The following is an 11,816-nucleotide window of genomic DNA, read 5'->3' as shown; positions in this document are numbered from 1 at the left end:
GGGGGAAGTGTCGTGGGCACGTTTACTCAATTTAGTCTCGTGCACGCCTGTCTTCCCCTTTCTTACCCCGCTGCCGCCACCGTACTAGCACTAATGACTGCATCCTCCCTACTCATTGCTAGGCCGCCGACGGTCCACTGAGTTGAAAAAGTATCGAGCGGTGAGTAAAAAAAAAAAAAAAAAAAAAAACAAAAAAAAAAAAAAAAAAAAAAAAAAAATATGATGTACTATCATCTCTACTTCTCTATATCTTTGTTCTCCTTTCCATCTCTTTCCTGCTTCTATCTCATATATGTAATTTCTATTATTATTAATCCCATTATGCATGCATTCATGGAGCAGATTAATTTTACAAAAATAATACACTTTCTTTAATAACATCAATTTAATATAACTTAATATATTTATTAAGTTGCCATCATTTAAGTTTCCTGCTAAATTATATTGAAATTTATAACTATCACTTACTTAGCAATTTCTTGAGCTTCTTGGTACCTTCCTAAAAATACTAAACATTCTGCTTTTACTAACCGAAGTTTTGTACAATCAACAGCTTGCTGTAGAGCTCTGTCCATACAAAAAACAACCTAAGCATTGACAAAGAAACATACAAACATATAAACTAAACATATGTATTGATTTAAACAGTAAAAAAAATTGTAATATTTAAAGAAACATTTTATAGAAAAATCATAAGCAATAAAAAATTCTAAAAAGTGAGCTGCATAATCTGTAAAAATCAACTGTATAGGTGTGAAATTTATAAAGTGTATAGAAGAAAACTTTGTAGTTTTTATACTATTCAATAACAATACTGAATTTCTGTTCAGCATCAATTTATTGTGTACAAACAAATATTTAAAATTTATAAAGAATATATAAACTTTATAGAATTATTAATAGATTTGTTAAGAACATAGAGTTTATTTGTACCCTCTTTATGAAGTTTTCTGTGTACAAATAAACTGTATGTTCTTAACCATATGCTTAACAGTATAGGTGTTCCAAAGTGAATGCTTCCATTTTAAATTACTGAAATTATGTTAATTATTATCCAAAAAGTATGTGACACACAACAATCAAACCAGTAACTGTCCAAGTTTCACCTCCCATTTGCATTCAAACATCTCATTTTTCCCTAGGAAGTGCTGTAAACAAAGATGGCAACACTAATAGAGAAAACATTTTGTATTCTGTAGTTTAAGAAACCAGTATTACTTATTGTGCAACATTAATCTGTAGAAGTCATAGAATCATGGCTGCAGTGGGAGGAGTGATGACAGCTATACCATAGTGAGTGTAGGGAGAATCTGAGTATCAGTTGGATGCATGCAGTATGACACAACTTGTATGCATTAAGAAATTGCAATGGCAAATATGAAACTTGGACAGTTTCCAACATTTTAAGGTACAGTACATTACTACATTCTTGGATAATAATTAACATAATTACATTAAATTTTATAATCAATTTGGAAGACCTCGTATTTGTATTTGACAAAAACAAATCACATTTATTATTAATACAATATCTTCCAAACTTCATAATGTTGGAATTTCATAATTTCATTTACTGAAAATTATTAAAAAACAACAAAAACAATTGCAATCAAATAGAAAAAAATAATCATTTATCTTGCTATAAAATGCAAACTCAAGTTACACATTAATCTATATTATATGAAAAATGCATGTTTCTGAAAATAAAACAAACTACACTGGGGCAGAATAATACTTATCAATAAGGCAATTCATCATAACAGGCTGGGCATCAAGCTATTGCAAAAAAGAATAAAGTAACTTAACTGATGCAGCTGCTTCAAATACAGAAATATAAAATAATTGTGCACACAATAAAAATTTCAAATATAAATATTTAAATATATATATCAGGACCAATAATTAGGATAGTTAAAAAGATTTATATTACTAAAATAATACCTAAAGTTTTATGTCAAAGTACAGGCATTGTTTTATCTACAAACACAGTTACAAAAAAAATTAAATACTTTTAAAAACAATATGATAATATATTCATATCTAATTTTTGTTATTGCTTTAAAAATATCAACTCTGCAAATACTAAATAAAACATAGTTCTTACAATGGATAAAAAGCATTGTTTGAATGCAGTATACACATTATGCTTTCATCTACAGATTAAGTATTTGGCCTTTTTTTTTCCTATAATATACAATAAACATTATATACCTTACGGAAATCTTTCTTTTCGTAAGCTTTTTCACCTTCCTGAATAAAAAACTGAAGAGTTTCAACATTCTTAAACTGTAAAATATAATTTATATTAAAATAAAATCTGTATATCATCATTATTGTAATTAACAGAAATATTAAAATGTAATATTAATTAAACAAATGCATCATTGTTACATTATTTCATTTACATATTTTTTTTATACAGAACACTAATTTATATTTTCTTTCAGATAAATTACATTTAATCTTTAAATTTTTATTTATCTATATATATATATATAAAAATGAATGTGTGTGTGTGTGTGTGTGTCGTGAAACTTTGGGAAGTTGTTTAATATACTCCTGCAAAGGTTTCTGGGATAGTACGATTGCCAAGAAACTTTGGAAAGTTTTTTAATACACTCCTGCAAAGGTTGGCATAGCACATTTATCCTACGATAGATGGCGCACGTGTATACGAGCATTTTACTGTGTTCGACCAATTTCAAATTTTGAAGACCATTTCCCCCTTCCAAAAAATATCTCTATATATATATTTGTGAACTGTTATTTACGATATTTGTAATAATTTTTGTTTAATCACTTTATTTCAACTTTTTTTCTGCTAATTATGTATTTGTTCGAACTTTGTTAAAACCTTAACTATATCCCGAACAACAATCAAAGTTGTAGGAGGAAATTCACCTATTTTACCGATCTAGGGATCCCCTTTTCCAAATTTTAATATCGACTCAAAATAATTTAAAAAGACAAATTACAATAAAATGGTTTATTATCCAACTATCAGAAATTTCACAACATGCCAAAGAAGAGAGGAAAGAGCAATTAAATAATTAAAATTATAAAGGATTAAAAAATATATATAAAAATGGGGAATATCGCACTTCTGACAATCGCTGCAAATGTATGGGCTAAATTCGGAGAATCCGTGCTTCTCGCATGTACAGTACAACTGTATGTGGCCGGCTCACGCGTCGGAAAATCTTCTGATTTATTCGTCTACGCACCAGACGGAAAAACAAAAAATATCGTGTATCCACAAGCACTCCAATAAATAAATAGAATTGAAACGACACTTTGAATGTTTTCCCGATGAAAATGAATAATAATGATATTATAATAATAAGTTTCAATAAAAATGATAAAATGTAAATTGAATTTTATCATAACGAGTTTGCTTGAATTTCCTTTCTTCTGAGATCACAGCAATGTGCAATGGGTAAGCTAGTTTTAAATATATGACATAAAAAATTTATCTTTGTAATTGCCCATTTGAATATTCTGTAACTAAGAATTGTACAATTTTTACAAATGATGGATTTATTTATAAAAACATAGTATAACTCATAATACATTATAAACTATAAAATTATTTTATTTAAAATATTTGCATCATTTTGTGATCTATTAGTTTATTTTTTTAGCAAAATAATTTATCAAGTAAATTTAGTTAAAGTTTCAAAATAAGTTTTATTTTTAGATCAGAATTGGAGAAATTAATTAATTTACACATTTTAGATATTTATTAGGCTTTCTAACTCTAAGATTTAACAATTTGGAGGGCTTATCACAACAAAGTGTGATAAGCCCTCCAAATTGTTTAATCCTATTTATTAGGCAAACTCTTATTTAAATTATAGTTGTGGGTTAAAAGCATTGTTTATTATTATTAATTTACACATATTAATGCTGGTTGCAAATTAATGTGTGTGTGTAAATATATAATTATTGTTAGATGATAAATCTGACATTCCTAATTTTTCTTTTGAAAAAAAGGGCTAAACTTTTAAGTGAATTTGATAATATTTAGAGGTTTTTATTAAATAATAGTTAATTTTTGTATGGTGGACAACATTATATTTAACAATCAAAATACTTTCTACCAAATATTCTTAAAACTAGCAATATTCATGCAAACTGACACTTTATAGATAACATTTTAAGCACTCTGAGTTGCCTTTTATTTAAATACAATGACAAGTTTTACTTATTTCCAAGACTATAATTAAAATATAAGTAATACACTTTTTAATTACTTTAAAAAATTTCAAATTATTTACCTCTGCTGGTAATGTAGGATTTCTAGGTTCTAATTCTTGAACCCTTTGTAGACAATATAGTGCAGCAGTTGCATCTCCTAAAGCTATATGACATTTTGCTTCTCTTAAATAACCCTAATAAAAAAATAAATTAATTATGATCCAAATATAACCTTAATAACACTCATTTTATTTAATAAAAACTATCAGTCTAAATACAGTATATTATATTTTTCATATGTGACTTTATTATTATACTTTATAATAGAATGATAGTGGGATTCTATAGAAAAACCGAGGTTATAATAGTTAAAAATGAGAGAAAGTTTTTTATTGAGTTTTACAAATTACTGAGTGAGAAGAGGGAAGACAATAAGTTTACTTTGAATTCCAATGAATATGCCAAAAAACTGAAGAACTACTGCTGGAGGGAAAAAAACATTTATGACAGGAAGCAGACAGTTGCTGCAATCCAAAATGTAATTCAAGCCTGTTGTTTGAACAATATGACTAAATTAATATACATTAGATTTTATTTATCCCATAGTCCTACACCATCTTACCTGAAAGAAAGAAAAGTGACATATCCCTAAACCAGAGTTTATAAATTTATTCATAAATATATTTTAAACTGCAATGATATTTTAACAATTTTAACTGTAAATATGTAGTTTTAAATGAAATGTATAAGTATCAACACAACACAAAGAAAATCCCGGATGTCATAACTTATTCTGATAAAACATTTGTAATGTAAGAAATTTATAATGTCTTATTGTGTAGCTGATGGATGAGGGGCCTTTGCCCAAAATGCATATCGGCCTATAGAAGATTCAGAATAAAAATGATGTAATAATGTCTTGTGTATTAATACACCTAGTAGTAAAGAAAAAACAAATAAAAGAAGACATGGTCTCGGAATACATAACTATAACCAAAATGTATTCATATTATAATATAAATCTTACAGTACAAAAATCAAAATAAAAATCTGATAACATGAGATATACTGAGATTGGATTGTATATCATTATTTGCTTAGTTTTGCATTAAAATCAGGAAATTACAATAATAATTATATAAAAATATTATTTTAACCACTTTCCTAGAGTCAGAACAAATCAGAACTATTAATTTTTATAAAGTAAAATTTTTCTTAATATAAAATAATGCTTTCTTTACAAAAGTTTAAAGTCTATATGAAATTTTTTTTATATTCTCTCAATTTCTTAATTTAATAAAAGAATTATCAAATGACAAATTAATACTTATCATAAAAATTATACATAATTAAAATTTCTTTTTTATATTTTTGCTAAACTTAAAGATTATAACAAAAATTTACATTAATAGTTGAATTTAAATTAATACATTCATATGTATTAATTTATTTAGAGAAAATTTATATATATAGAGATATTGTAAACTATTTAGATATATATATATCTAAACAATTTACACAAAAAAAAAAACTTAAATATATTTTTTAAGATAGTTTTTAATATATAAGTTTATTCTGGATCATGAAATAATTACCTTCACAAAATTGTGATCCAGTTTAACAGCTTTTTGAATTTCTTCCAATGCAAGTCTATAATAACCCATCATCATAAGACAAGCTGCCTTATTTCCATAATAGGCAGCACAATTTGGGCATAATTCTGAAACACAAAATAATTAGTTCATAATTCCAATAAACTTAAATTTCAGATAATATATATATATATATATAATAATTTACTAAATTTAATACAGAATATAAATTTAATTTGATCTCTCTTTCTCTTTTTTAATATTGAAAGTAAGTGATATCAGCAAATAAAGGTCAAGGTCAATAGTTCTAAATTACTATTAAAATTAATAGAATTTATATTTCAAAAAAACTGTTTGAAAATTACTATAAGTTAATATTAATTGTCATCAACATTTATTTATAGGCAGTATAACTTCCTTTTTTGTAACAGACTGTCTGATTGTTAGATTTGAATTAATTTGAATTACCTAAAGTGTTTTTAGCATCACCTATAAGATCAATATTTCATGTTAATACCACAGTTTTTATTTAAAAATGGTTTGATAATATTTTGATTATTTCTTGTAACTTATTTTTAAAAATGCTTGGATTATTTTATAGTGTCAAAATATATTTTGTGAATTAATTTCTTAAAAATCAATTAAGTTTTCTAAAAAGTTTTTATAATCCAAAATATTAGTTTGAAAACTATAAGAAATTTTAACACCGGAATAGATAAATTACCCAACTTCACTGCCTGTAACCAGCGTTCTTCTTCTCCAATACAGAGGACTTTGCAAACGTTTTCGAACCTAATGTGGTTCTTCTTCAGGCGCTATGGAATTTCCAGAATTAACCGTTGTTTTGGAAAATTTTTTGGAACGTTGTCACATGTGACCGATGGCTTCCTCAATAAAACTCTAAAGTAACAACATACGGATAATGCGCAAGTCTACAATGACACCATCGGTCACACGTGACAACGTTCCAAAAAAATTTCCAAAACAACAGTTAATTCTGGAAATTCGAATTCATATAGGAAATTCCATAGCGCCTGAAGAAGAACCACATTAGGTTCGAAAACGTTTGCAAAGTCCTCTGTATTGGAGAAGAAGAACGCCAGTTACAGGCAGTGAAGTTGGGTAATTAGTTTGAAAATTTGAATTATTAAATTACTGAAACTAAGAACAAATTAATATATTAATATAACAACTACTCAATAATTCATCTCTTTAAAATTGAATTACTGGACAGCTAAAGATCATATACTGCAGTCAATCCCTGATTAATGACTCTCTAACTTAGGGAAACCATATGTGTACTTAAAATGACCAAAACTAGTATACTAAAATTATTTTTGAGTCAGAACAATTAGTTTTACTAATAATATGGTATAATAATTAAATGTAATATTGTAATGGATAATAAAAACACTCTATATAACAATAATTGGTGAGTTTATTAATATTTATAAATTAAGTTCATATCACTATCACCCAAAAATTAAGAATGACACCAACTTTGTGAAGAGCTGAATTGGTCAGGTTATCATTCTGATTTCAATTTTTATAGTGAGGTTAAAATGAATTACTAATAAATTAAACAAATAAAAATTGACAATAAAAATAAAATCAATTTTGTATAGATTGCAATACTCTCCCAGTATGATTTTTGGTTTCTTTCAATATTCAAATGAATCTTTCTGTTAATAAAATAAAATAATGTTGGTTTGAAGTGAAAGCCATATCATTGTATTATATTACAGTTGGTATGCATAGTAACTGATTAAAATATATAGAAATGATATTATAGAGTTAAGTTGGCCTTCAAAACTGTATCCATTATCATTATATTTTACTTCTGATGTAAGACAAGAGGTCCCAGAACAAGAAAAACTAGTCTTAACTACTTTCAATAATACTGAAGTTTCAGTATCTAATGGCAAGAAGCTTACATTCCACATTTTAAATCATACCAAACACAAAAACATTGGATGGTAATCTATTATACATTTACCTATAGTTCAATGTTTGAATGTGCAGCATAAACGATCCATTATCATTGGATACAATACTTTGAGATTACCAGAAATAGTTTAGACTAAACTCTCAGAAATGGTTGTGAATTGATAATTACCCGTATATGTTTATAATTAATGTGTATCTGTCAGCTTGACTTTAATCTCATGTATAGTATTAGCAACAAATATAAGAAAAGCGTGAAATGATAAATGAAATTCTTATTTACTGTAATAAAATAGTAGATTACTATAAAATTCTTTGTAAATTTACTTAAATGTTAAAATCAGTAATTGTAGACTCAGTAAAAGTTAAACATGTACACAATAATGGTCACTTATTCCTAACATAAAAAATTCAAAATACTTTAGAATTAATATAGCAGTTTTTAAATCTAATGAAATATAATTTTAAAAGCTAGAGATTGAAAAAAATTTTAAATGATTATGGCAGTCAATATATTATAATAAGTTATGTTAAGAACTGATGTGTCATAATGGATTTGCTCAGAAGCTCTGGAGTAAAAAATGTCTTGGTACGTCAAAGATTAATTATGTGTTTTTAATCATTCAGCTTTATTAATTCTTAGATAAAGAAGTGTACTATTTATTCTTGTTTATTCACACATATATAATGAATTTATTTTCTTGCTTGATTATTACATTTTCACTTGGATGACATATTTTAGTATAAAAATTAAAACAGCAATTCTGAAAACATGCCTGCATTCTAGTTATACAAGTAGTCTTTAACTTTCTTAACCCTAGATAACTAAACTTAAATTTTAGTTACATTATAACTACACATTTGTCGAGTGGGCTACGCATTAAAAAATGTTAATATCAACAAAATTGTTTAATAAAAATAAGAACTTGTTACATGGCACAATAGTATGGATAAATAGGAATTAAATAAGGACAAAATATTTAGGAATTAAGATTACATGCAGTTGCTATATAAGTTAACATTATGGGGACTGCAAAACACATTTCTGCATTTCATGCAACAGTGTTTTGTCATTTGTCGAGCTTTCAATGGACATAAATAGCATATTTTACACGGACTCGATGCAGAATGAGTAGGAGCTTTTACACTGTTCACATCACCTAGAATATCTTGTATTATGGTTCTGATATCACACCTCAAAGGCACTGTCTGTAACTGCTGTCATAGCTGGGGTAACTCCATGAGTTTGTCTCCCATCTTCACAAAGAAATTCCACCGGGACATCGGTTTTTTTTTGTTTCTGATGTTATTAGAGACATAGATAGCATAGCTGTTTATTGCCAACAGGTTTAGCATATTATAACATACGCATAGTGGCCACTTATTGATTTTGTCTCATATTTGAACACATTCGATCTACTGTGTCTACTGCACCTCTTGTACTATTAAAAAATGCATTATTTGTGGTTTTCCTGTATTTTTATCGATGTTAAGTTGATCATGAATAGGTGACAAAACATAAACAACTTTATTTGACTTGGCTTTGTATGAAACTAATGTCTTATTGCTGTCGTAACAAAATATTGAAGTACCAATAGCGCGTGATTTAAAATTTTTTAATTTTTCAGGAATTTCACTTTCGTTACTTCTAAGAGTGCCAACTAACATCAAATTATAAGGTGACTTCAATAGTTCATCCATCAAAGATACAGATGTGAACCTGTTATCCATAGTAATGTTACAGTTTGTTCCATGTAAAAAAGATGCTATTTCCTTTATGAAAAATGTAGACAATATTTGTTTCTGAGGATCAGCACCTTTTCCCAAATAGGGAATGGCATTTATCATGAACTAACTGTTTACATCTGCAGCCATAACAATGTACATAATGTACTGTACATGACTTTGTAACAAAGTTACGTAGTAACTGAACTTTCATCAAGCAGACTACGGGATGGCTGTAAGTCAATTTCTAATTACATCACAGATGGTACTGTTTATTCAAATTATTAAGGTAGAAAGAGACAGGAAGTGCGGGAAAGTTTCTGAATTTCACTTTTGAGTGGAGATGCGTTGTCATGTGGACGAATGATTAGTTATCTAGGGTAAAACTATGTACAAAAGTAAAATGTCTGAAAGTCGAACAATAAAACTGCGTATTATAGAGAGTTTCATTTGCTAAGTTAAAAAGTAAAATTATAAAATATCTTAAAAAGTATGAAAATTTTACTTTCTCATAATAAAAATGTTAAAATGCATAAAACATAATTTAATTAAATAGAAAAGGAATAATAAAAATTAATTCTCACATATAATTTGTATTTATCAAAACTAAAACTGGCAGAAAGTTCCACCACACAATAACACAAATGTTTTTTGGTCAGCTGAAAATGTAGAAAGGTCTGAATTTGGAATACAAAAAGCAATTTAGAGGTATCAAAATACTACATACAAAATTGTGAGTTGTCTGTAAGTTGAATGTCTGAAAGTCAAAAACCACCTGTACTATCTATCCCTATATTGAGCTCCCTACTTCTCAAAATAACTAACAAATTAAAATTTTAAATTACAAATGGATATCTGAATTTACTTCTTAAACTTCTTTATTTTGTTTTGATTAGTTTTTTATTAACAGAAATACTTAGCTTGTTCTTAATAATTTTTTAACAAGTTTTCTATTTATAAAATATTTTAATTGTATAACTGAAAACATTTATTAAATGAATCATATCACAAAAATGACGAGTACCTGTACAGTTATTTTTAACTTAAAATTTAAACATTAAGAAATCTTACCAATTGCTTCTTTATATAATTTGAGAGCCTCTCTATATCTTTGTTCCTTATATAGAACATTTCCTTCCTGCTTTTTTAATTCTGCTAATCTATAAAAGAGATTTGAGAATAAATTATTAAAAATATTTTTAAAATTTCTATTTATATATACTGTATATATAAGTTATATAAGCATATCATTAGAACATAATTCTGTATACAAATTTAGCACCAGATAAAAATAACCATAAATCACTATAATTATTAAAACTAAAATTTGAATTAAGACTTTTGGATTTCATTCAATAATATTATACAATTTGTTTTCATCATTGCTTTTTGGTAAAAATTTTCTCAGTTTTAAATTGATAAATAAAAATCTACCTTTAGCATTTGGTTTTGTAACTAGTTTTTTTTTTGGCATTTATATGAAATGGCAATGATTTTATCAAAATAGTTAGTGGCTTGAAATCTGATAGATAAAGCTGATTATTTGCCTTTATTCAATTACTATAACTGGCTAATGTTGTAACTGAACACTAATGAGTGCTATTTATTGGAAATCTAATTTAAGCTAGCAGATAACAAACAAGAAGTTATTTTTGTTGAATGTTAAATTCTGTTCTGTTCAAATAAAAGTAGCTTAACATTTCGTTTAAAAATAAAATATTGTAGTTGAGTAAAAAAATTCATTATTTCTCAGTATCATTTTCATAACTGTTTCTGTTCTTATAAAACATGAGTTAGCCTTTAAAACAAAACTTCATCTATTATCCATTATTTTAAATTAATGAAATGTATATAGTATAAATGAGTCTATTTATATTATTATTGAAGCAATTCAAAATTTGAAGCAGAAGAAAAACAACAAAACAAAGCAAAAAGAGGAAACTTATAAATGAAATTGTGTAAAATGTTTCAATATTTTGTGTTTCCTCTTCATCACTAAAACAATAAAAAAACATAAAACAAATTGAAGAAAGTTGAAAGTTTTTCCTCATTTTGATTTCATGATTACAGTAATTTTTTTATCATTGTTCAGAAATTATGCTGATTAGAAAGTAATGTAGACAGTTTGATTACGCCTTAATTCATTAATTATAAAGTAATTTTCATAAGAACTAAAATAAAATTTATTTGTTATAAAAGATAAATTATAGAACAATACAGATTATAGCTATTTCTCTGTATTTTCACAATATTATAATTTATGCCTATTTAATACACATGTACAGTACATTAGTTTTTGTGCTATTCTTTTCATTTTGTATTGTCCTTGAGTTAACAAAACTAAAACAGAATGTTATA

At 26.4% G+C, this 11,816-nt stretch overlaps 1 protein-coding gene across 1 annotated transcript in view; it reads right to left on the bottom strand.

The window, feature by feature from the left end:
- The window catches only part of LOC111628013 (dnaJ homolog subfamily C member 7-like), a gene marked incomplete at its 5' end in the record, with an annotated part of 14,432 nt that extends 3,797 nt beyond the window's left edge, over nucleotides 1–10,635 (bottom strand). Inside the window, 5 exons of the mRNA XM_023371730.1 lie at nucleotides 469–587; nucleotides 2,212–2,286; nucleotides 4,278–4,391; nucleotides 5,793–5,917; nucleotides 10,530–10,635. Of these exons, the coding sequence (XP_023227498.1) occupies nucleotides 469–587; nucleotides 2,212–2,286; nucleotides 4,278–4,391; nucleotides 5,793–5,917; nucleotides 10,530–10,635 (539 nt within the window). The remainder of the gene's footprint in view (nucleotides 1–468; nucleotides 588–2,211; nucleotides 2,287–4,277; nucleotides 4,392–5,792; nucleotides 5,918–10,529) is intronic.
- Between the last annotated feature and the right edge of the window lie 1,181 nt (nucleotides 10,636–11,816).

This window comes from Centruroides sculpturatus, unplaced genomic scaffold (genome assembly GCF_000671375.1).
Source record: "Centruroides sculpturatus isolate CEXI.00-Female unplaced genomic scaffold, Cexi_2.0 scaffold545, whole genome shotgun sequence".
NCBI lineage: Eukaryota > Metazoa > Arthropoda > Arachnida > Scorpiones > Buthidae > Centruroides > Centruroides sculpturatus.
Note: the sequence above shows the minus strand (reverse complement) of the source record. Positions and strands in the feature narration are given on the sequence as shown.